Source organism: Pseudochaenichthys georgianus, chromosome 20, assembly GCF_902827115.2.
Source record: "Pseudochaenichthys georgianus chromosome 20, fPseGeo1.2, whole genome shotgun sequence".
Taxonomy (NCBI): Eukaryota; Metazoa; Chordata; class Actinopteri; order Perciformes; family Channichthyidae; genus Pseudochaenichthys; species Pseudochaenichthys georgianus.
The window spans coordinates 1,545,312-1,571,203 of NC_047522.1; the positions used below are offsets into that span (position 1 = coordinate 1,545,312).

At 41.8% G+C, this 25,892-nt stretch overlaps 2 protein-coding genes across 6 annotated transcripts in view; one reads left to right on the plus strand and one right to left on the minus strand.

The window, feature by feature from the left end:
• Nucleotides 1–1,586: 1,586 nt before the first annotated feature.
• On the minus strand, nt 1,587–22,411 carry pcyt1ba (phosphate cytidylyltransferase 1B, choline a). 5 transcript variants are annotated; one of them, XM_034108883.2, is made up of 8 exons: nt 22,209–22,411; nt 15,289–15,388; nt 11,624–11,740; nt 11,263–11,414; nt 6,157–6,235; nt 5,927–6,069; nt 2,940–3,128; nt 1,587–1,892 (listed from the first exon to the last, which is right to left on the minus strand). In XM_034108883.2, exons 1-8 carry the CDS (start codon nt 22,278–22,280, stop codon nt 1,668–1,670), a joined length of 1,077 nt encoding a protein of 358 aa, XP_033964774.1. In that variant the 5' UTR covers nt 22,281–22,411; the 3' UTR covers nt 1,587–1,667. The 5 variants fall into 5 exon arrangements, with proteins under 5 accessions (XP_033964774.1, XP_033964773.1, XP_033964771.1 ...); XM_034108882.2 differs by lacking the exon at nt 22,209–22,411 and adding an exon at nt 17,799–17,962 and having other exon boundaries at nt 1,587–1,886; nt 5,905–6,069; XM_034108880.2 differs by lacking the exon at nt 22,209–22,411 and adding an exon at nt 17,799–17,962 and having other exon boundaries at nt 5,905–6,069.
• Nucleotides 22,412–23,730: 1,319 nt separating this feature from the next.
• The window catches only part of pola1 (polymerase (DNA directed), alpha 1), a 92,314-nt gene continuing 90,152 nt past the window's right edge, over nt 23,731–25,892 (plus strand). The window contains exons 1-2 of the mRNA XM_034109021.2: nt 23,731–23,860; nt 25,744–25,859. Of these exons, the coding sequence (XP_033964912.1) occupies nt 23,803–23,860; nt 25,744–25,859 (174 nt within the window). The 5' untranslated portion in view covers nt 23,731–23,802. The remainder of the gene's footprint in view (nt 23,861–25,743; nt 25,860–25,892) is intronic.

The window sequence follows — 25,892 nt, forward strand, 5'->3', positions numbered from 1 at the left end:
TTGTGTGCCCTTTTCCTGCATCGTTTCTTTGGATAAAAAGGCGAAATGCACTTTCAATTCACGTTTGGTTATAGATTTTATTATTTACAGATCAAGCCGTTTGAACATTGAGATTTAAAAGATAAAAAAAGACACACGTTCCCAAAGTTTGTACATATAGTGCAGATTAACATGTAGTGCGTACAGGACGTTAAGGTCTCTACATTGCATTAGAGTATTTATTGTATGATTGGAGAAAAAGTTATTACGTACATCTAGCGACTAAAAACATGATGATCCGGCTGCTGACAGTTCACCTGGAGGGCTTATTGTTTATTTCAAGTATCTTCAGAGTCCGAGAGAAAGGCTGCATCTCCAAATTCGCCGGGTTTGATGAACAGCTGACATCAAAATCCAAAGAGCAACGATGTCCGCTAAACATTGAGAGATAAAACATGGCAAACCTGCAAATGATACATGGCTAGTTAGGCTGAACATCCACACATGTTTCTCTAATACCTGTGATGTTTGTGTGTCCTAACGTGATGGTTTAGGGGAATTAGGGTGATCACGATGACTCTCTACTAGTCTCAGAGACTCGGTGTACATTCAAGAAGCTAATAAAGTTTTACGGATCAAAAGAGGCTTGTTTTCGTGTTTAATTTAAGACAGACCTCATTTCAAAACTCTTGATATTCACTACTTAGATTATATCGTTTGATTTCAAACAAAGCTGTACAACAGAGGTGATAAAACCACCTCCCAGACTCCGAGCGTTTGGACTCCGCTAATCCCGCAGGCTGGTTTTAACTTCCTATGATTTTCTGAATGATTAGTCTTTATCTGTTTTAGTGGCGTGGGAACAAAGACTCATGGATCGCTGGTTTTATTCTCCTCGCCAGCCGTTTATGCTTAAAGGGTGCAAACTAGCTGATTATGTGTTCTAGTGCCAACACTTCACCTCTGCTAATCTACGACGTGCAGTCTTTAATTCCTAACTCTCAGTTCAGCAAGTACTAAATGAGCGCGCGATGAATCCTGTCCACGTGGAGCTGAACGTCACACAGTGTGTGTGTGTCTTTTCACATCGAGTGGTGACAGAACTGTCAATGAACAGGACAGTGAGGTGGTGCCATGAAGGCTGTCGGACAGTCTCTCCACAAAAAGCTAATCCTCCTGAAAGATGCCGCAAAGCATTCTGGACCTTCTCGCAAATCCTCTTCTTCCTGTGCGATGATGGCTTCTTAGCTCTGCAGCACAGAACTTCATTTCCCATGATCCCCTTCTTCTTTGCATTCTAGCTACTTCCTTGAGGATAAAGTGTTTCAGTATCCAGCCAGGTGTGTGTATGTGTTTGTGTGTGTGTGTCTGTGTGTGAGTGTGAGCAGTTCCCAGGTGGTGTACTGTGAGTGAAGTGTGTGTGTATACGTCTACATGTATGTGTGTGTGTGTGTGTGTGTGGTGTGTGTGTGGTGTGGTGTGTGTGTGTGTGTGTGTTGTGTGTGTGTGTGTGTTGTGTGTGTGTGTGTGTTGTGTGTGTGTGTGTGTGTGTGTGTGGTGTGTGTGTGTGTGTGTGTGTGTGTGTGTGTGTGTGTGTGTGTTGTGTGTGTGTGTGCAGTTCCCAGGCATTGTACTGTGAGTGAAGTGTGTGAATGTTTACGTGTGTGTGTGTGTCCATCACAGTCCATCTACTTCTCGTCTTCGTCCCCTTCACTCATGCTGCTGATGGAGGCCGACGCTCCTTTGGGGGAGTTTGGGGGCGATGGCCGTGCGTTGTGCCAGCGGGCGGGGAGGCAGGGGGGGGACGGGGAGCGCAGGGGGGAGAGTTCGCGGGGGGGGCTGTTGCAGGGAGACCCTCGGGGGGACAGAGCGTAGGACAGCATCCGTCCACTGCGCTCCTGAAACACCTGTTTCTATACAGGGGGAGGAACACAGTCAATGCTGGCTCAATGCAAGGTTCAAGGCTTTTATTGTCCTTTGTACACGAGTGTATGGCAATGTAAATCTTAGGTCCTCCAACCGTGCAACACAATAAAACAGATAACATAGTACGGGTAAATACAAATAAAATAGAATAGAAATAGTGCAAGAATAGTCTATATCAGGGGTGTCCAAACTACGGCCCGCGGACCATTTTGAATCGGCCCTCAGCTAATTCAAAAAGTATATAATGTATAAAGTATAATGTAATACGGCCCACAAATGAAACTTGTGCTTGTCTTACAGTATATTGTATTTCTTGACAGTACAGTATGTACAAATATATCGCACAGTATTATTCACGTGTTAATAAGGCCACTTTTCAAATAAATTCAGTCCGTTAAGTTGAAAACATTTTCTAACAAATCTTAGTTGATAAAAAAAAGCCAAATAACTTTTTAACATAACAAGTTTGAAATACACCCTTCCCATTTCCCCCATAAGAAAAATGAGACTTCTGTTTTAAGGGATGAGCTGTACACTTTTAGTAACGCAATAAAGTAAACCCTATGGATATATGTGAGGGATTTAATTTACCTATATTTGATTGATTGTGCTGACTTATAGCTTAACTTATGAGGCAATAAACCTCTCCTCTAGTGAGTGGCCCAGCCCTTCGTATATTTTTCTGTATGTGGCCTTCGGTGAAAAAAGTTTGGACACCCCTGGTCTATATGCAAGGAATTGGAATATGATATATAAGATAAATAGGTTTTTTTAAAGTCGCAAACAGATGAATGTTATGGATGTTCTTTCAAAAGAGTCTTTGGAATGAAACTGTCCCTGACTCTGGTGGTTTTAGACCTGATGAAAAATGCTTATTTGTAAAGAACTAGTACCTTTAAATTGCACTTTACATTGAACATATGTTATTACCAGAGGTGGGGGAAGTACTCACATATTGTACTTGAGTAAAAGTAGAAGTACTAGAGTGTAGGAATACTCTGTTACAAGTCCTTTATTAAAGAAGAGTAACTTACCCAGGTCCCGTCGGGTCCAAACAGTTCCAGGAAGTTTCCGATGAACTCTCTGGATTTCTCCTCCCACTTCTGGATGAGGTCGGCGCTCTTCTCCTCCACCCGGTAGACAAAGTGTTTGCTCTTCTCCTCCACCGTGCGCACCTTCTCCTTCATCCGGTCCACCTGGTTCTGCAGCCGGTACTTCTTCTCCTGAGGGGAGGCAGAGGTGAGGAAAATAAAAATGTAGATTTTTGACAAATCGTAAAGCACTTACGCATCACTGTACATGTATACCAAGGCGGTTCTGCCACCACTTACTGTACGGAGGCTCAGTCACTGGTACCTTTTCATTTACAAAGCCATGTTGGATAAACTACCATCTTATATCTGCTCCCTGATCTCTCTGCAAAGTGAAAGTACGTACTGCCTGAGATCGCATGCTGTGGTTTTATTACATGTGCCAAGTGCTAGGACTGTCTTAGGGAAGAAAGCTTTTAGATGTGCAGCTCCACTAACTTGGAACAGTCTGCAAAAAGAATGGAACATTACCAAGCTGGTACCACTACATGTTTTTAAAGCTCGGTTGGATGCTACACAGTCAGATGCTGTTGGTACCTGTACATGTGGTTAGATATGTAAATTGTAATCCCTGTACATTTTGCTGTATGATGTCCTTTTGTTGTTCTGTTGTTTATGTTTTATGTTATATACTAATAAAGGACTGGCTTATCTAAAGCCAGTTGAGTAGCACTTGAAATGTTTGGCTCTATGAAACCTGATGTACTTTATGATTCTGTTTTCTTCAAGGTTGTGTCTTCCTGGTCGAATGCACTTATTGTAAGTCGCTTTGGATAAAAGCGTCAGCTAAATGTAATGTGATGTAATATAATTTAATGTAATGTCTTCTTGTGGAACCTACTGCTGCAGCTCTCCCTTGAAAAAGAGATCATTGATCTCAATGGGATTTCACCTGGATAAATAAAGGTTTTTGAATTGAAATAGTTAAATCTGAATCTTTATTAAGCTTTGTACGCTGACTGGTTGAACTTGTAGTGAAGTTGCATAAACCGTATTAACCAATGTGTCCTAGTGGACTTTGTTCTGTCTGCTCTTTTTGACTGTGGACTGTAACATGTGTCTGCCTTTATGAAAGCAAAGGATGTAACTTCTTCTCCTGAGGGGAGGTGAGGAAAGTAAATTGTTAAAAAAGCTTTGAGATCCCTGAATAAATCTAAATCTTAGGCTTTGTAACCTGAGATGTCGTAAAGTATCTAAAACGTATTCTAACCCATGTGTCACCTTCAAATGTTGCTTGCCATAACATGTTATATTCATTATGTTTTTAAACCAACATTACTTCCAGATATTCATAATTATCCGACACTTCTTTACAGAATGTTTCCTGAATATTTAGGACCTTTGATGACATACCAATTATGCTAAAATAATCTTGTATGGATGATACAGAGATGATGACGTCTAGTGGCTTCACTTCCTGCCCCAGTGTGTTTCCCGCTCTGTGATTTCCTGCCCCGCCCTGATTGGTTCACCTGTTCTTAATAACCCTTCCTCACGCAACTAGACATTACATACAGTGAATAAAGAAAAAAGGAAAGACAAATACATTTTGATACTTCAGATTAAATATTTTTTAAATATCAAATTAGTTTTATATTTTATTTTATATTAGCTAATATATAGATAGAAAAGTACAAAATGTGGTTTGGATTCAGCCCATTTCTTTTTATGGATATGAAATGTCCCTAAAAATACAATTAACTGCACCAAAAAGACAAAATCTGCATCCACACTATCATCCCTGAAGTACGTAAGAATGTCTTTGTCCTGGAGTTGAACCTTTTGTCCCGTCTTTTTCTAATAAAGCATCCTACCAACAATATTCTACAATACAAGCATTCATAACATAAATGGCCAATAGTCTGTTCTTGTAGATTACAACATGGAACAGGAATATTCAACATCAAGTCCAAATCGTTGCAGTGTCTTTCTTGCTGGATATATTATGTGTAATATTTTGAAAAGAAACCTCCTTAACTTTTAGTGTTGCTCCATTTATCACTTTGTCTTGTCACAGTAAGTACATTTACCCGTGTTTTCACCGAGCTTTGGTCCTAGTCCGCAGTAATGGTCTAATATGTGTAATGTGTACTTGTAAAGCGCTTTGAGCCAGGGCCGGCCCTGACCAATTTGCCGCCCTGGGCAAGATTTTAGCTGGATTTTTGTATAACTATAATGATCATATAAAGGTGTGCCTTTACCTCACTGAGCTGAGGTTATCAGAGCCTCTCAGTCTTTCAGGAGAGAGCTCTCTAAAGCTCTCCCCCTCGCGGCCGCTTACACAGTACATTTCAATGTTAATAAAAGCACACAGAAGCTGTGTAAGTTTTTTGGGAGTTTGATTTATTTTAAATGAATACAAATACAAAATCAAAACCTATAATTGCACACTAAAACCATTATTTCAAAAAAAGAACAATTTCACATAAACTTCTGGTTTTTACTGGGACTGGGGCAGTTCAACTTGATTTTGGGGGGGGGGGGGTGCCATAGTTTATGGGGTGCTGTACGCAATATAGGCTTAGTTCTGTTAGTATAAGATAATAAGATGTACTTTGTTGATCCAAAATCGGGAAATTGTGTTGTTATGAAATAAAAAAAAAAAAATATTTTTTTTAATTTCTAACTTCTTTTTTTTCAATTTTCGGCGCCCCCTATGGGTTGATGCGCCCTTAGCATTCGCCTATACTGCCTATGCCGAGGGCCGGCCCTGCTTTGAGCACCTGTAAAAGCGCTCTAATAAAAAATGTAATGCATTATTATTATTATTATTAGTCCTTCTACTTTCCTAGTCAAGTGTTTGTTTTGTCGGCTTTATGACCCCTATTGAAGTAAAGACCGTTACATCCAGCATTTTTGTCAATCGTCAAGCATTTGAGTCCGTTTCCGGCCGGTACAAAAGTCACACCTTGACATGCTGGTGCTCTTACGTTGATGTAGCTGACGTTGAGCTCCTTGGCCGTGTATCCTCGTTGGAGGTTGCGTCGGGCGTAGACGTCGTAGTCTCTGACGATCCTGGTGATCAGGTCCGATGTGGAGATGCCTTCTGTCCGCTGAGTAGGAACGAACATCCCTGACACACACACACACGGACACACAAAGCTTTCAAACGGCTCGAGGTACATTCTGCTGGAAGGAGACATCTTCCTGGAACACTGACCTGCCTCCTTGATGTGTTTGTAGACATCCTCGCTCCCCGCTGAGGAGTACGGGATGTCATCGTGAGCCACGAAATCGATCTGAGGAACATGAAAGGACGTGACTGTGAGTCAGAGGACTCTTAAAGTAGTACGGGACAAGGGTTGGGTCATAAACACACAGGTGTCTCACCCCAGGTAAAGGGTGCCAGAAGTTTCCACAAAGACTCTTAAAGGTCCCCTATTATGCAAATTCTTCACGTCTCTTCTACATCAACATGTGTCCCCTCTTCTTCATCAACATGTGTCCCCTCTTCTACATCAACATGTGTCCCCTCTTCTCCATGTCTCTTCTTCATCAACATGTGTCCCCTCTTCTTCATGTCTCTTCTACATCAACATGTGTCCCCTCTTCTTCATGTCTCTTCTACATCACCATGTGTCCCCTCTTCTTCATGTCTCTTCTACATCACCATGTGTCCCCTCTTCTTCATGTCTCTTCTACATCAGCATGTGTCCCCTCTTCTTCATGTCTCTTCTACATCAACATGTGTCCCCTCTTCTTCACGTCTCTTCTACATCAACATGTGTCCCCTCTTCTCCATGTCTCTTCTACATCAACATGTGTCCCCTCTTCTCCATGTCTCTTCTACATCAACATGTGTCCCCTCTTCTCCATGTCTCTTCTACATCAACATGTGTCCCCTCTTCTTCATGTCTCTTCTACATCAACATGTTTCCCCTCTTCTTCATGTCTCTTCTCCATCAACATGTGTCCCCTCTTCTCCATGTCTCTTCTACATCAACATGTGTCCCCTCTTCTTCATGTCTCTTCTACATCAACATGTGTCCCCTCTTCTTCATGTCTCTTCTACATCAACATGTGTCCCCTCTTCTTCATGTCTCTTCTACATCAACATGTGTCCCCTCTTCTTCATGTCTCTTCTACATCAACATGTGTCCCCTCTTCTCCATGTCTCTTCTACATCAACATGTGTCCCCTCTTCTCCATGTCTCTTCTACATCAACATGTGTCCCCTCTTCTTCATGTCTCTTCTACATCAACATGTGTCCCCTCTTCTCCATGTCTCTTCTACATCAACATGTGTCCCCTCTTCTCCATGTCTCTTCTACATCAACATGTGTCCCCTCTTCTTCATGTCTCTTCTACATCAACATGTTGTCCCCTCTTCTTCATGTCTCTTCTACATCAACATGTGTCCCCTCTTCTTCATGTCTCTTCTACATCAACATGTGTCCCCTCTTCTTCATGTCTCTTCTACATCAACATGTGTCCCCTCTTCTCCATGTCTCTTCTACATCAACATGTGTCCCCTCTTCTCCATGTCTCTTCTACATCAACATGTGTCCCCTCTTCTTCATGTCTCTTCTACATCAACATGTGTCCCCTCTTCTTCATGTCTCTTCTACATCAACATGTCCCCTCTTCTTCATGTCTCTTCTACATCAACATGTGTCCCCTCTTCTTCATGTCTCTTCTACATCAACATGTGTCCCCTCTTCTTCATGTCTCTTCTACATCAACATGTGTCCCCTCTTCTTCATGTCTCTTCTACATCAACATGTCCCCTCTTCTTCATGTCTCTTCTACATCAACATGTGTCCCCTCTTCTTCATGTCTCTTCAACATCAACATGTGTCCCCTCTTCTACATCAACTTGTGTCTCCTCTTCTTCATGTCTCTTCTACATCAACATGTGTCCCCTCTTCTTCATGTCTCTTCTACATCAACATGTGTCCCCTCTTCTCCATGTCTCTTCTACATCAACATGTGTCCCCTCTTCTCCATGTCTCTTCTACATCAACATGTGTCCCCTCTTCTTCATGTCTCTTCTACATCAACATGTGTCCCCTCTTCTCCATGTCTCTTCTACATCAACATGTGTCCCCTCTTCTTCATGTCTCTTCTACATCAACATGTGTCCCCTCTTCTTCATGTCTCTTCTACATCAACATGTGTCCCCTCTTCTTCATGTCTCTTCTACATCAACATGTGTCCCCTCTTCTTCATGTCTCTTCTCCATCAACATGTGTCCCCTCTTCTTCACGTCTCTTCTCCATCAACATTGTGTCTCCTCTTCGTCACGTCTCTTCTACATCAACATGTGTCCCCTCTTCTTCACGTCTCTTCTACATCAACATGTGTCCCCTCTTCTTCATGTCTCTTCTACATCAACATGTGTCCCCTCTTCTTCACGTCTCTTCTACATCAACATGTGTCCCCTCTTCTTCATGTCTCTTCTACATCAACATGTGTCCCCTCTTCTTCATGTCTCCTCTACATCAACATGTGTCCCCTCTTCTCCATGTCTCTTCTACATCAACATGTGTCCCCCCTTCTCCATCAACATGTGTCCCCTCTTCTTCATGTCTCCTCTACATCAACATGTGTCCCCTCTTCTTCATGTCTCTTCTACATCAACATGTGTCCCCTCTTCTCCATGTCTCTTCTACATCAACATGTGTCCCCTCTTCTTCATGTCTCTTCTACATCAACATGTGTCCCCTCTTCTCCATGTCTCTTCTACATCAACATGTGTCCCCTCTTCTTCATGTCTCTTCTACATCAACATGTGTCCCCTCTTCTTCATGTCTCTTCTACATCAACATGTGTCCCCTCTTCTTCATGTCTCTTCTACATCAACATGTGTCCCCTCTTCTTCATGTCTCTTCTCCATCAACATGTGTCCCCTCTTCTTCACGTCTCTTCTCCATCAACATTGTGTCTCCTCTTCTTCACGTCTCTTCTACATCAACATGTGTCCCCTCTTCTTCACGTCTCTTCTACATCAACATGTGTCCCCTCTTCTTCATGTCTCTTCTACATCAACATGTGTCCCCTCTTCTTCACGTCTCTTCTACATCAACATGTGTCCCCTCTTCTTCATGTCTCTTCTACATCAACATGTGTCCCCTCTTCTTCATGTCTCCTCTACATCAACATGTGTCCCCTCTTCTCCATGTCTCTTCTACATCAACATGTGTCCCCCCTTCTCCATCAACATGTGTCCCCTCTTCTTCATGTCTCCTCTACATCAACATGTGTCCCCTCTTCTTCATGTCTCTTCTACATCAACATGTGTCCCCTCTTCTCCATGTCTCTTCTACATCAACATGTGTCCCCTCTTCTTCATGTCTCTTCTACATCAACATGTGTCCCCTCTTCTCCATGTCTCTTCTACATCAACATGTGTCCCCTCTTCTTCATGTCTCTTCTACATCAACATGTGTCCCCTCTTCTCCATGTCTCTTCTACATCAACATGTGTCCCCTCTTCTTCATGTCTCTTCTACATCAACATGTGTCCCCTCTTCTTCATGTCTCTTCTCCATCAACATGTGTCCCCTCTTCTTCACGTCTCTTCTCCATCAACATTGTGTCTCCTCTTCTTCACGTCTCTTCTACATCAACATGTGTCCCCTCTTCTTCATGTCTCTTCTACATCAACATGTGTCCCCTCTTCTCCATGTCTCTTCTACATCAACATGTGTCCCCTCTTCTTCATGTCTCTTCTACATCAACATGTGTCCCCTCTTCTCCATGTCTCTTCTACATCAACATGTGTCCCCTCTTCTTCATGTCTCTTCTACATCAACATGTGTCCCCTCTTCTTCATGTCTCTTCTACATCAACATGTGTCCCCTCTTCTTCATGTCTCTTCTACATCAACATGTGTCCCCTCTTCTTCATGTCTCTTCTCCATCAACATGTGTCCCCTCTTCTTCACGTCTCTTCTCCATCAACATTGTGTCTCCTCTTCTTCACGTCTCTTCTACATCAACATGTGTCCCCTCTTCTTCACGTCTCTTCTACATCAACATGTGTCCCCTCTTCTTCACGTCTCTTCTACATCAACATGTGTCCCCTCTTCTTCATGTCTCTTCTACATCAACATGTGTCCCCTCTTCTTCATGTCTCCTCTACATCAACATGTGTCCCCTCTTCTCCATGTCTCTTCTACATCAACATGTGTCCCCCCTTCTCCATCAACATGTGTCCCCTCTTCTTCATGTCTCCTCTACATCAACATGTGTCCCCTCTTCTTCATGTCTCTTCTACATCAACATGTGTCCCCTCTTCTTCATGTCTCTTCTACATCAACATGTGTCCCCTCTTCTTCATGTCTCTTCTACATCAACATGTGTCCCCTCTTCTTCATGTCTCTTCTACATCAACATGTGTCCCCTCTGTGGAAAGAGACTCTGAAAGTTTCAGGAACAAAGATTCTCTCTCTTTTTGATCCATTTCTATAAAAACCTGTCTGAAAATGAACTGATCAGATTTTGGCCACTTTATGATGTCATAACGATGTTTTGGCTTGAGTAACCATTAGCCAATCAGCAACCAAGGTAACCCCCCCCCCCCCCCCCCCCAGAGAATCAGCACTTTTGAAACAGGGCTGAAACAGAGGGGATTATGGGATGATGCAAGGTCCCATGTCATGGCTATTTATACTGATCATAATTCCATTGTTGAGGTCTACTAGAATAGATTATATTGTGCAATGTTCCAAACTCACATTGGTTTCTCACAGCATCTCTGTATAGTCTGTGTGTTCACTCTCTGTCCTAAACGGCTTGTTGGAGCTCCTGCCCCCCCCCCCCTCCCTGTGAGCCCAGTGGCCGCCTGCGAGACAGCGAGACACAGCGAAACCAGCCCGAAGGTTTGTGTGCGTGCTCAGGCTGAGTTCCGCAGTGTCTCGCTGACCTCACACCAGTGAGCCAGCGAGACACTGTCCGTAAGGGCTCCGCGGACGTTACGGTACGTCACTATACCCAAGAAGTAAACAATGGAAAAAGAGAAAGGTCCAACGAGGCGTTCTGGGGCAGCACAGACAGGTCTTCTCTTCTACTCGCTACAGGGTGCACTTTGAGGGTTTGTGACTCTGCAGACCGTTCACATGCAGAAACACCTTCATAACACAAGGGGACGGGTGATAACCGGAGAAGCATGACACGGGACCTTTAAGAGCTATTCCCAAAGCTGCTGAATGCACCTTTTTGGGCACACACACACACACACACACACACGCGCACGCACGCGCACTCACACACACACACACACACACACACACACACACACACACACACACACACACACACACACACCTTGTGTTTCTCGAGGAACTCCGGTGTGAGAGTCCAGGGAGCGTCTCTCAGAACCTCGTCCACGTAGCGGCAGTGTCTCAGTGCCTCATAACGCTCGAACTCCGTCATCACCGTGAAGCCCTTAAACTTGTGGGTCAGCTCGTCACTGCACACTGAGCCAAACACACAGAGGCTAATTAATCACTGTGATACAAATCTGGAGGGATATTAGGAGGAGTTAAGGGTGTGTGTGAGTGTGTGTGTGTGTGTGTGTGTGTGTGTGTGTGTGTGTGTGTGTGTGTGTGTGTGTGTGTGTGTGTGTGTGTGTGTGTGTGTGTGTGTGTGTGTGTGTGTGTGTGTGTGTGTGTGTGTGTGTGTGTACCTCCTACTATGAGGTAGGTGTTGGGGAAAAGGTTCTTGGCCTGCATGAGAGCACGAGCGTGCCCCGAGTGGAAGAGGTCGAAGATGCCATCTGCGTACACTCTGACGGGCCGGTCCACTGAAGACACACAAGAGTACAACACATCACAACTAACCCTTATCATGGTGAGAGTAATTCTGCTTCTTTTTGTAGTCGTTGCAGTCATTTTGAGTATCTTTTATTTATAGCCTGTTCATGCTCTTTTCCTATATCCTTTAAATGTCTCTTTGTAGTCTTATTGTGTTTCTTTGTAGTTATTTGGAATCTCTTAGTAATTGCTCTGTGTCTCTTGGAAGCCATTTATTGTCTATTTTTAGTCCTTTAAGTCACTTGTCTTGCTTCGTAGTCTTACGACTAGTGTCTCTTTGTAGTTCTGTTGTTTCTCATTAGCCGCTTTCACACCAAGTACTTTGCCGTACTCAGTGCCCCGGCACTTAATACCCCAGGGCACCAATCGCGTTCACACCCACCGGAGTACTTTTCCCTGAGGGAAGATTACACAAATGAAGCCGCTGACGTCACTTCTTCTTCTTCTTCTTCTTCTTTGGGTTTACTGGCAGGCCGCAAACCACTTCACAGCGTATACTGCCACGTCCCAAGTCCCCGGCCGGAAGTCCCTGGAGTTGGGGACTGGCTTCCGAGTAAATCGCCAGAACGCCGACACCTCCTCATCTCCACCGCTCCCATATTTTTTTTTGTGTTGCCATAAGTTATTCTCTCTCCGTTGGTGCGCGGGGCTAATGCTAATGCTAATAATGCTAATGCCAGCAAATACAATGGCGGCTTCAAAAAACTTTTCAGAGTTTTACGGGGCGTGGTTTGCAATTCGCCCAGCCAATCAGAAATTGGTACTTTTTTGGTACCACCAATGGCACTGAAAATGGGGGTAAAAGTTCCCGGTACTCTAAAGTACTCTTTTTGGTGTGAACGCGACATAAGGGGTACTAACGGAACTAAGCGGGAAAAGTACGGGGGAAAGTACTCCGGTGTGAACGCGTCTTTTGTAGTTCTGTTGTTTCTCTTTGTAGTTCTTTGTGTGGCTTTGTAGTCTTTTAGTGTCTCTTTGTAGTTCTTTGTGTGGCTTTGTAGTCTTTTAGTGTCTCTTTGTAGTTCTGTGTATGGCTTTGTAGTCTTTTAGTGTCTCTTTGTAGTTCTGTGTATGGCTTTGTAGTCTTTTAGTATCTCTTTGTAGTTCTTTGTGTGGCTTTGTAGTCTTTTAGTGTATCTTTGTAGTTCTTTGTGTGGCTTTGTAGTCTTTTAGTGTCTCTTTGTAGTTCTTTGTGTGGCTTTGTAGTCGTTTAGTGTCTCTTTGTAGTTCTTTGTGTGGTTTTGTAGTCGTTTAGTGTATCTTTGTAGTTCTTTGTGTGGCTTTGTAGTCTTTTAGTGTCTCTTTGTAGTTCTTTGTGTGGCTTTGTAGTCGTTTAGTGTCTCTTTGTAGTTCTTTGTGTGGTTTTGTAGTCGTTTAGTGTCTCTTTGTAGTTCTTTGTGTGGCTTTGTAGTCTTTTAGTGTCTCTTTGTTGTTCTTTGTGTGGCTTTGTAGTCTTTTAGTGTATCTTTGTAGTTCTGTGTGTGGCTTTGTAGTCTTTTAGTGTCTCTTTGTAGTTCTGTGTGTGGCTTGGTAGTCTTTTAGTGTCTCTTTGTAGTTCTTTGTGTGGCTTTGTAGTCTTTTCATGTCTCTTTGTAGTTCTTTGTGTGGCTTTGTAGTCTTTTAGTGTCTCTTTGTAGTTCTGTGTGTGGCTTGGTAGTCTTTTAGTGTCTCTTTGTAGTTCTTTGTGTGGCTTTGTAGTCTTTTCATGTCTCTTTGTAGTTCTTTGTGTGGCTTTGTAGTCTTTTCATGTCTCTTTGTAGTTCTTTGTGTGGCTTTGTAGTCTTTTAGTGTATCTTTGTAGTTCTTTGTGTGGCTTTGTAGTCTTTTAGTGTCTCTTTGTAGTTCTTTGTGTGGCTTTGTAGTCTTTTAGTGTCTCTTTGTAGTTCTGTGTGTGGCTTTGTAGTATTTTAGTGTCTCTTTGTAGTTCTGTGTGTGGCTTGGTAGTCTTTTAGTGTCTCTTTGTAGTTCTTTGTGTGGTTTTGTAGTCTTTTAGTGTATCTTTGTAGTTCTTTGTGTGGCTTTGTAGTCTTTTAGTGTCTCTTTGTAGTTCTTTGTGTGGCTTTGTAGTCGTTTAGTGTCTCTTTGTAGTTCTTTGTGTGGTTTTGTAGTCGTTTAGTGTCTCTTTGTAGTTCTTTGTGTGGCTTTGTAGTCTTTTAGTGTCTCTTTGTTGTTCTTTGTGTGGCTTTGTAGTCTTTTAGTGTATCTTTGTAGTTCTGTGTGTGGCTTTGTAGTCTTTTAGTGTCTCTTTGTAGTTCTGTGTGTGGCTTGGTAGTCTTTTAGTGTCTCTTTGTAGTTCTTTGTGTGGCTTTGTAGTCTTTTCATGTCTCTTTGTAGTTCTTTGTGTGGCTTTGTAGTCTTTTAGTGTCTCTTTGTAGTTCTGTGTGTGGCTTGGTAGTCTTTTAGTGTCTCTTTGTAGTTCTTTGTGTGGCTTTGTAGTCTTTTCATGTCTCTTTGTAGTTCTTTGTGTGGCTTTGTAGTCTTTTCATGTCTCTTTGTAGTTCTTTGTGTGGCTTTGTAGTCTTTTAGTGTATCTTTGTAGTTCTTTGTGTGGCTTTGTAGTCTTTTAGTGTCTCTTTGTAGTTCTTTGTGTGGCTTTGTAGTCTTTTAGTGTCTCTTTGTAGTTCTGTGTGTGGCTTTGTAGTATTTTAGTGTCTCTTTGTTGTTCTTTGTGTGGCTTTGTAGTCTTTTAGTGTCTCTTTGTAGTTCTTTGTGTGGCTTTGTAGTCTTTTAGTGTCTCTTTGTAGTTCTGTGTGTGGCTTTGTAGTCTTTTAGTGTCTCTTTGTAGTTCTGTGTGTGGCTTCGTAGTCTTTTAGTGTCTCTTTGTAGTTCTTTGTGTGGCTTTGTAGTCTTTTAGTGTCTCTTTGTAGTTCTTTGTGTGGCTTGGTAGTCTTCTAGTGTCTCTTTGTAGTTATTTGTGTAGCTTGGTAGTCTTCTAGTGTCTCTTTGTAGATCTGTGTGTGGCTTGGTAGTCTTCTAGTGTCTCTTTGTAGTTCTTTGCGGTCATTATGTGTCCCGTTGTAGTTATGTTTGGCCTCTTGTTAGAGGTTGCATTATCTCTTTCTAGTTTTTTTTTTGTAGTTTAATAAGTCTCTCATGGTAATATCTTATTGTTTTTGTTTCTTGAAAACCAGGGGCCATCAGGAGTAGCAGTTCTGGTAAAAGAGATGAGCACTAGTGTAATAGTAGTAGTAGCAGTAATAGCAGTAGCAAAAGTAGTTGTTGTGATATTCGGAGTAACTTCAGAGAAAATAGTAGATGCAGTAGTTGAAGTAAAGTCACAGTATAGTAGTAGAAAAGCAAAAGCAGTTGCTAATGTAGCTATAAACAGGGAGAATAAATGCATATAATGAAGATAAAGTTGATAGTTGTAAGAAGGAGGGGCTGGAGGAGGTCTTCTCTCGAGCACTCACAGTACAATGACCTCTCTTATAGCTAACGTCCTTGCAGGATTCTTGCTATTTCAGTTTGTTTCTTTATGGTTGGACGCACTGAGTCTCTTTGTATGAAGGTGTCAGCTAAATGAAATGCTCTCCTGTACCTGGGGTGCCTCTGCGGGCCTGAGCGATGGTGAGCTTCTCATGAGGGGCGCGACAATCACAACTGCTCTCCCTGGCAAAGATGGCCGGCTTTGTCAGAGTCTGGAGGAGAAGGAGACGGGGTTATATATATATAATGCAGCTCATGTGTCTCACTGTGACGGATGTCCACCCCCCATCCCTTCTGTGGTACCTAATGTCTCCCTTTCCACATTTACAGTGACCTCCATTAGGTTACCCTGACCGAAGCCGATGCATGATCCATATTTGGGAGAGCTGCACTCGGGGTTATTGATCATGTGTGCAGACATGTAGCCTACTTCTATGTGCATTACAATGTGGAATAAACAAGGGCAGAGCTGTCGAGAGTAACATGCAAAGGAAAGAATAATCTGAAGATGTGAATCCAGTGGGGATTTGGACGGGGAGAAACCCATACATGAATGTAAATAAGCAGCGACAAGGAAACAAAGGCAGACAAGGACGAGTCGGATAGCAGACGATGCCGGTTGGTGCTTGTCGACGGCTACATCAAGGTTAAAGCGTTGCAACGCCTGGAAAATGTCTTTGTCTGCCATCTGTTGACTGCGGGGTATAGTCACTGGATGTGAAAGGGAGTGTGCACGGAGCAGAAAGCGGTGGGAGTGTGAGAGGAGGATGAAAATAAAATGGAAACAATTTCGGTCTCTGTGGACAACGGAGAAAACCCATGTCATCGCATCCTCCAGGAACAGCAACAAACAGACCGGGGGACACAGACGGGGACGGGCGAATGTAAAATCAGCGCTTTTAATAACAGTGCAGAGAAAGGGATAGTTTGATGTTTGAGTGGGGTTGTTTCGAATATTTTCAGATTGAATCTTTTTAGAGCCACGCCACTCCTTTGACAAAGAGAGTGATTTTACTTCACTTCATGCTCAACAATATCTGTTTGATGTTTTTTTTTCAAATTCTTCTCTCAGGTTTCTGACATTTTTATGTAGTTTTTTGAACTTTAGAATAACATATAACACTTTCCTCTGACAGGGAATGATGACTTTTGGGCAAGGAAGATTAACTTACATGTTCTTTTTTTGCTTAGCCCTTATAATATATAAAACATGACACTATCTTGCACGATTCAAGTTTCAATTGTGTTTAGATATTATACGATTTGTCTGTGGTTTGTTTAGCACTACTGTATATTTTCTTTGCTAACTGTGTGAAGCACTTTGGTTTTCTGTGCTTTATATAACATCTTTCCTTATAATGTGTAATACTTCATGGTGATTTCTGTATTGTGCTGAGTTCTGCTTTGGTCCGCTGAGGTTGATGAAATGCTATTTCACTTCATTATATGAATCGCTGATTAATCAGAAGTGTTGGCAGCGATTTAAAGAACTATCTGCATGCAAGGAACAGAATATATGAAAGCCAGAGGCACAGCTGCAGGAGGAGACAGAAGGCATTAATGTTTTAACACGGCTTTAAATGTGAGACAGCTTTCAGATCCGCTTCCCTTGGTTTTTCAGATTGAACATTTTGTCCGGTCATTTCGTTTCTCTGCAAACTGTGGGTATCCAGTGCTAGCTATTAGAGCTACAACAGAAAGCATCATGGAGGAGGTGCTGAGGAAGCACCCATGATGCTTTGGGCCCGGTGGGAAAAGAGGAGTGGCTTATTCTAATTCTCAGGATCAAAAAAGGGAGGAACTCTTTACTCGTCCTGACTTTCATGCAAATATATTGAGTTCAAAACATCCGAGGTACAAAACTGTCGCTGCAGTGGATTCAATGTTGGTTTAATAACCAGTGTCTGGCATATTTAGGTGTTGACCAGAGCCGCAAACTCCTACACTGGATGCTGCATTTGAAAAGATGCCGCAAGATTAAGCTTGACATTTATTTTTGTAACACCGCTTTCAATTTGAGACTCCTTTAATGGATTTCACACCCGCCTTTCTTGCACACCTGCTTTTCAGATCGCATTTGAACATTTTGTCCGGTCATGCTAAGCGCTTCGAGCTGTCGGTAAACAGTGCTAGCCATCATAGCAACAACAAGGGGGGAGATGCTGAGGATGCAGGAGGCGACGCTGAGGATGCACCCTCACCACCTCTGATTCCTCGGGGTGGCTGACACCAGCACAGAGCAGATGGGGAAACTCACACGGGCCTATCAGTAAAGCCCGCTCTGGCACAAGCAGAGAACATCTGGCCTAAGAGGGATTACACCGAGAGTGAGGACGAGGGTGGAGGGAAGGGATGAGGAGACACGATGAGGAATAACACTCTCCTCCCTGCTGCAATGTCCCCCCAGCATCCACGTCCATTGTGCGAACCCCCTCCTTCGCTGGCAACACACGCTGCTGTCCACTCAGCAGTCTGGGCATATCCCCCAGATAAAGACAGGATCTGTTTCGTAACAGGGGAGGGGGCAGGAGCCTTTGTTTGCCTCCCTGTCACACACACACACACACACACACACACACACACACTGCATAAAAACACAGAATACTGATTCGGATGCCCTACCGTCCGTGGATGAGGGCAGGTGTGCTCGAGCTCCTCCATGATTCCCAAAGACTCATGGGATGCGGCTTTGGTCCCTCTGTAATGTGACTCAGCATCAGTAAGAGACGCTGCCTCTCTCCTCCTCTTCACCCCTGTGTCTCTTTCTCCCTCCTCTCTTGCCCCGCCCACTCCCCGCTCTCTCTCTCCTCCTCTCTGATGCCCTGCTGCACAGAGCTGGGAGGAGGGAGCACTCTGAAGCTAATTCTCAGGACCATAACAATAAAGAATTCTGCCGTAATCTGGGGTTTCTTGCAAATATGTTCCTTTTAAAGCATCCAGGGTACAACAGTAGTGTAGGAGTTGATTACATTTGCCTTTAGAGTATACACATCTGGCTCAGAGCCTGAAAAACATGGAGGAAACAAAAGACTGGAAGTGTTGAAAAGATGCTGCAAGAAGGACATGGAAAAGGACATGGCCAAAAGACAATGTCGTGGAGATGCTATTATGCGGTGCATCTGTAATGTGGTATTGCCCACCAACACATATAACAAAAACAATTCCCTTTATAATGTCTTCTTGTTTACCTGCCCGAGTCAGTGTGTGTTAGTGTGTGTGTTTGCTTATTTGTTTGATATTTTCTTGCATTTTTCTTGTATTTGTTGGTGTTTGATATATTGACAGCTTATTGAGCTTTGTGTTTTTGTCACACCCCCCGCACATCTGTCCTCAATGCTGCAGATGTTCAAAAGCATTGACGGCTGGGTCATTCCTTGCATTTCAGCTAGGGTATTCAAACATAAAAAACATAATTTTCCATGTTTTTTTTAATTTAATCTGAATGATGGCTTGTTAAAGTATAAGAAAAATGTTTAGTATATATAAATATTTCGGTTAAGCTCAGGATATTATGTTTAATTACCATCCCCAGTTACTGTGAACAATAGCAACAGGGTGGACATTTTATGCTAAACTTGGCTATTGCTACATGTGTGATGCTAATCAAGCTAGCATATAAACATATATTTGATAGATATATTCACCATATTTTCTAAATGTAAAACAAATGATCAGTTCCACTACAAATGAGCATAACAGGGTGGACATGTTAAGCTTTACCGCAACAGTCAAGTTCTTTAAAACATTAAAAAAACGTTGAAGTTGATTTTCCCACTCAAAATGTATCCTTCTTCTTCTTGAGTCATACAAATAGTAGAATAGTAAAGTAAAGGGGCGTGTCCAGGGATTCAAATCAGAGTAACAGGGGGGACATTCAAACGGGACACACACTTTATTTTCAATACAAATGAATTAATAACAACAATTTAATTTGGTGAGGAATATTAGCAAAAGGGTTATACAACAGTGACAAACATGTGGAATTTGTTTGTATTTATTTCATTTCTTTTTGTATATCTGTTACAGAAGTTGAGCAAACATGATTGGGGACACAGAAATGTGGCCTACTTGTGCTAAAACCAGAGTAATTGTTTAGAATTTGGAATATCCTGGCTAAATAACATTGTTGTTTTATGGTAGAGGGTATACACATTTAAAACCAAGCTTTTAAAAAATAAGCATTCGACCTTTAAAATACAAAAACATATGATATAATGTGGTGGGGACCTAAATGGCACCGAATGGAACGACCCGGCTGTTGAAGATGGCTACCACCAGGGCGTGCAATGATTTTGCCTTTTTCACTGACAAAATTCAGAAAATCAGACAAGCAGTCAGTGCCTCTGCATCAGGAACAGCAAATGTGTTGTCTCTGTGTCCACTTATCATCAATTCAGACATCATGACACAGTTCCATCAGATTAATGATAAAAACCTAGAGGACATTATACAACTTCTGAAGTCCTCCTCCTGCTGCCTTGATATTATTCCAACAGGATTTTTCAAAGATGTTTTGCCCTGCATGGCCTCAGAACTACTTCATATAGTAAACAAATCTCTTCACTCAGGTATTTTTCCACAGGCCCTGAAAACTGCAGTCATTAAACCGCTCTTAAAAAAGAATAATCTAGATGCTTCAGTAATGAACAATTACAGGCCCATATCACACCTGCCATTTCTAGGTAAAATCATTGAAAAAGTTGTTTTTCAACAGTTGAGTAACTTCATGCATTTAAATAACTGTTTCGATGTGTTCCAGTCAGGCTTTCGTCCAAACCACAGCACTGAGACGGCTCTTGTAAAGGTCTTTAATGACATCCACTTAAACACAGACAGTGGCAGAACTTCAGTGTTAGTATTATTAGATCTCAGTGCTGCTTTTGACACTGTTGACCACAGCATATTACTAGACCGACTGGAAAACTGGGTGGGACTTTCGGAAACAGTTCTAAATTGGTTTAAATCCTACTTAAAGGATAGAAACAACTTTGTTTCTATAGGTAAATACACATCTGAGTTGACAAATATGACATGTGGGGTTCCTCAAGGCTCCATCTTGGGGCCTCTTCTCTTTAACATCTACATGCTACCACTGGCTCAGATAATGAAGAACAACAAAATAAGTTACCATAGCTATGCAGATGACACACAAATGTACGTAACAATTTCACCAGGAGACTATGCTCCAATTCAAACACTGAGTAAGTGCATTGAACAAATCAATGACTGGATGTGTCAGAACTTTCTCCAATTAAACAAAGATAAAACTGAGGTAATGGTTTTTGGAGCCAAGGCAGAACGTTTAAAAGTTAGCGCTGAGCTTCAGTCTGCAATGTTCAAACCAACAGATAAAGACAGAAATCTAGGTGTAGTCATGGACTCTGACCTGAGTTTCAACAGTCACATTAAAACAGTTACTAAATCAGCCTACTATCACCTAAAGAATATATCTAGGATTAAAAGACTAATGTCACAGCAGGATTTGGAAAAACTTGTCCATGCCTTTATCTTCAGTAGACTGGACTACTGCAATGGTGTCTTCACAGGTCTCACTAAAAAATCTATTAGAAAGCTGCAGCTGATTCAGAACGCCGCTGCTCGAGTCCTCACTAACACTAAGAAAGTGGACCACATCACTCCTGTTCTGAAGTCTTTACGCTGGCTTCCTGTGTGTCAAAGAATAGATTTCAAAATACTGCTGCTGGTTTATAAAGCCCTGAATGGTTTAGGCCCAAAATACATGTCTGACCTCCTGCTAAACTATGAACCATCCAGATCTCTCAGGTCTTCAGGGACTGGTCAGCTTCCTGTCCCAGAGTCAGAACTAAACATGGTAAAGCAGCGTTCAGTTATTATGCTCCAAATATCTGGAACAAACTCCCAGAAACCTGCAGGTCCGCTGCAACTCTGACTACTTTTAAATCCAGGCTGAAGACTTTTCTTTTTGTCGCTGCTTTTAATTGAACTTTTCACATCTTAAACTGCACTGTAGCTTTTATCCATGTACTTTTTCTAAACGTAATTAAACTCCATGACATTTATGAGAGGGACTGCTCGAAAGCAGAGATATTTGGAATATCTGGCATCGACGGATGAAAAATAGTGTTTTGGTAACACGGAGTGTTTTGGTAACACTTTAAAGACTTTGTTATGGAAGCAAAGCAGGGGAGGGGGTGTGTACAGCCTCCTGAGGGTCCGATTGTGGATGTCATGCGAGCAAAATATGGTGAAGAAAGTCTGTCTAAATTAAATCATATTTTAGACTGCACTGTAACTTTTATCCATGTATTTTTCCTTAATGTTTATTTTATTAGCACTGTAACTTTTATCCATGTACTTTTTCTTGTAATGTTTAATTGAACTATTCATATTTTAGACTGCACTGTAACTTTTATCCATGTATTTTTCCTTAATGTTTATTTTATTAGCTTTTCTTTTTTAATGCTTAATGTCTTTCATTTCTTTTTTGTAAAGCACTTTGAATTACCCTGCGTCGAAAAGTGCTATATAAATAAACTTGCCTTGCCTTGCCTTGCCTTGCCTATGGGCTAAATATACAACACATCTTATATTGTTTCCTGTGAGTGATTCATTGTGTTGAATACACGATCTTTGTGCACAGAGCTGGCGAGCTCTCTCCATGGCGACCGAAAAGAGGAGAGAGCTCCAGGAAAAGGACCAATCAGAGGAGAGATACAACAGAGAGGCAGTGAGATAGGAGAGGATTGGTGGAGAGGATCATAGCACCATCAGTGAGATGCAATCCGAGAGGAGACACGGAGAGTATTTGAGAGTCGTTTAGATTCTGCTTTTAGGAGGTTTTGTAAGAAAATACCAAAATATCTTGATATTGGAAACAAGATTCAGCTTTATATAACATGTATGGTTTAGTGTTGTTCGAGTGTGTATTTTGCACTTTCAAAAGGATTGTTAATATGCTAAACAAGGCTTCTTTTCTGTTGTCCCCGGCTTTTTGGCAAACTTTCAGTAACCGACTAGACTAGAATAATGTAGTGAAAGTTGCATCCTTACCGTGTGTGTTCCTCTCCTGCAACAAACAGACGCGCAACAGGAATGCGCCCTGACGCGTCGCTGTTTCACCATCGCAATCCAAAAAACCGAACAATATGTAAAGTAAAGTGTTAACTCGCTTCTCTGACTGGTTTCTGTTCAGTCCGAGGCAGCAGCAGCTTCCTGCCTGCCTGCCTGCCTGCCTGCCTGCCTGCCTGCCTGCCTGCCTGACTGTCCACTGTGTCCAGAGACAGATCAGCTGCTCAGCGCTGATGAGCTTCGACAATTTGTTCCACGGTCCATTTAGCAGACCTACAGCCCTCCCTATTGTTCTACAGTGCAGAACCCCATTCATGTATGTGCAACTTGTAGCGTCAATACAACAAAAAGTGAACAATGTGTTTCAAAATAAAAGTTGAAACCTAAAAAAACGCACAAACAACTTCGAAAGTCACCGAAATGACAGAGAACGCCTCTTCACTGAACAGGTCTTCACTCACATATGAATTACCACAGTTATTTATGGAACAAAAGCCAAATCAGGCTGCAGGGACGCAGGACAAAACCCTCTTTGTGTTTTCTTTGTTGGCCTCACTGTATGTCGCTGTGGCCCCAATCTGGGACAGGAGCCCATTGTGCCAACCGGTGTCCATGGAAACGAGCAGGCATTCACTTAAATAAAAGTTGGTGGTGTTATTGCCGGGAAATTGAACACAGCATGGCGTCACCACAGACACCTTAGACAAGACTTATTCTGATGGAAACAATGTTTTTGTTATATATCATCCATGCATTGAAAAAGCCAATTAGAGGAAAAGCAAGTGCTGAAACCACCTCAGTGGATTACATGTCTGTAAACAAGTGTGGTACATATAAGATTGATTTGTTTTTAGGTAAAGGATAATGCTTCTCAGAGGCTATAGAAACTGGTGTTTCCTACAGGTGTTTTTTTATACATGTTATGTGTAATTATTATGTTTGTATTATTGTTATATATGCATCATTTACACGTCCAGGGTCAAAATAATTGTTTTATATGTCCAAATGGTATGTTAGTTTACATGTATATAAAGTGTATATATGTACAGTATTCTTCTATTATATAAAATATATTTTATTTTATTTTTAAATCCTTATTTATCTATTAATGTGTTTGCCTTTATGTGTGTATTTTGTATCTGGAAATGCATTGATACAATCTGCCTCATTGGATGTCTGTGTAGGAAACTATAACATCATATATGAAATAAAAATAAGAAAGGAATGTAGAAATAATAATAAATACACATAAATAAATAAAAAAGAAACATTCATTTAAATATTACAACATTTATTTATCTATTTTATTGAATTAATTAATAAAACATGTATAATATTTAACAGTTTACATACCTTTGAATCCTGTACATTAAACAACACGATGGACCAACACTGCCCTCCTGTGGTCAGAGTAGAAACTGCAGTGCTTCTTTTAATTGGCTTACAGCTTCGTGATGTCACTTCCTGCGTATGACTTTCCCCGGGAAGCAGATTTGGCGCGCGGTGTGTGCTGTTGTTGTGTTGACCTGCCAGTCAGTGAGCAAAACGTCACAGTTATTAAAGATTTATTAAAGTTATGGCTCCGGTTTCTAACCCAGAGAAAGATATGGATGCTCCTGATGCTCCGGACGGCGGTGAGTTCTTGGTATCGAGTTGAATACTAGCTTAATTTAGCTACAATACACAGGGAGAGTTAGCTAACATTAGCTTACTTTTGTCCATCCATAACAAGGGACATGCTGAGGCCGTTCACAATGTGTGTGTTTTAATGAGTGCATGCATGTGTTTTAAACTAGGCCAGAATTTGCTACATGACTATTTTGTTACGAAGGTTTAAAAGCGGTCATAGAGTAAGGTAGATATTGTATTTAAGTTAGCCACCTGTCATGTTCTGGCGCTGTGTGTAACATTAAGCACTCTTTACAATCCATTACAGCAGTAATTAGATAGCGTTATCAAAATGCCTACATGTCTTTGTCTTCAATAAGCAGGTGCAAAAGCAACATGTGACTTTATTGGAGTATTTGTTGAGTTAAATGTCTGCAACCTGTGCTTTCAAACCGGGCTCCTGGTCGTCATGTCTGTATGTAGTGGTGTAAAGTAACTAAGTAGATTTACTAAAGTACTGTACTTAAGTTGAGGTACTCAGGCTTTACTTGAGTATGTAATGTATTTCTACGTTGTACTTTTCTTCCACTACATGTATTTAATACCTTTAGTTACTTCACAGATGTGGATGAATGATGTGAAATATAACCAAGTGTTGAATCAGACTTTAGTTCCACCTGGAGTGAATCCACCAGCTACCCTGCAGTCTACAAAGTACTTCAGACTAGCTGCACCGTCACCAGCTACCCTGCAGTCTACAAAGTACTTCAGACTAGCTGCACCGTCACCAGCTACCCTGCAGTCTACAAAGTACTTCAGACTCGCTGCACCGTCACCAGCTACCCTGCAGTCTACAAAGTACTTCAGACTAGCTGCACCTTCACCAGCTACCCTGCAGTCTACAAAGTACTTCAGACTAGCTGCACCGTCACCAGCTACCCTGCAGTCTACAAAGTACTTCAGACTAGCTGCACCTTCACCAGCTACCCTGCAGTCTACAAAGTACTTCAGACTAGCTGCACCTTCACCAGCTTTGAGAACACTTTCATGATCAATCATTATAAAACATATCATATATATTATTCTGAAATGGACCAATCTGCACAACGACTACTTTTACTGTCTTTCACTATATTTAGATGAGAATACTTTTCTACTTTCACTTGAGGAACATTTTGAATGCAGGACTTTCACTGTAACAGAGTATTCCTACACTCTGGTACTTCTACTTTTAGTCAAGTACAAGATCTGAGTACTTCTGCTTTTACTCAAGTACGAGATCTGAGTACTTCTACTTTTACTCAAGTATGAGATCTGAGTACTTCTACTTTCACTCAAGTACAAGATCTGAGTACTTCTACTTTTACTCAAGTATGAGATCCGAGTACTTCTACTTTTACTCAAGTACAAGATCTGAGTACTTCTACTTTTACTCAAGTACAAGATCTGAGTACTTCTACTTTTACTCAAGTACAAGATCTGAGTACTTCTACTTTTACTCAAGTACAAGACCTGAGTACTTATACTTTTACTCAAGTACAAGATCTGAGTACTTCTACTTTTACTCAAGTACAAGATCTGAGTACTTCTACTTTTACTCAAGTACGAGATCTGAGTACTTCTACTTTTACTCAAGTACGAGATCTGAGTACTTCTACTTTTACTCAAGTACAAGATCTGAGTACTTCTACTTTCACTCAAGCACAAGATCTGAGTACTTCTACTTTTACTCAAGTACAAGATCTGAGTACTTCTACTTTTACTCAAGTACAAGATCTGAGTACTTCTACTTTCACTCAAGCACAAGATCTGAGTACTTTTCTCTGTGTGTGTGTGTGTGTGTGTGCGCGCGTGGTGTGTGTGTGTGTGTGTGTGTGTGTGTGTGTGTGTGTGTGTGTGCGCGCCTCAGATGCTGGGGGGCTGGCCATGTCTCGCTCCAGACGAGAGAAGAAGGAGAAGACGGGCAGGAAATCGGCTCTGGAGCAACTGAAGAAAGCCAAAAGGGGCGAGAAGATCAAATACGAGGTGAGGCACTTAATAGTAAACATCTGTGTTCAA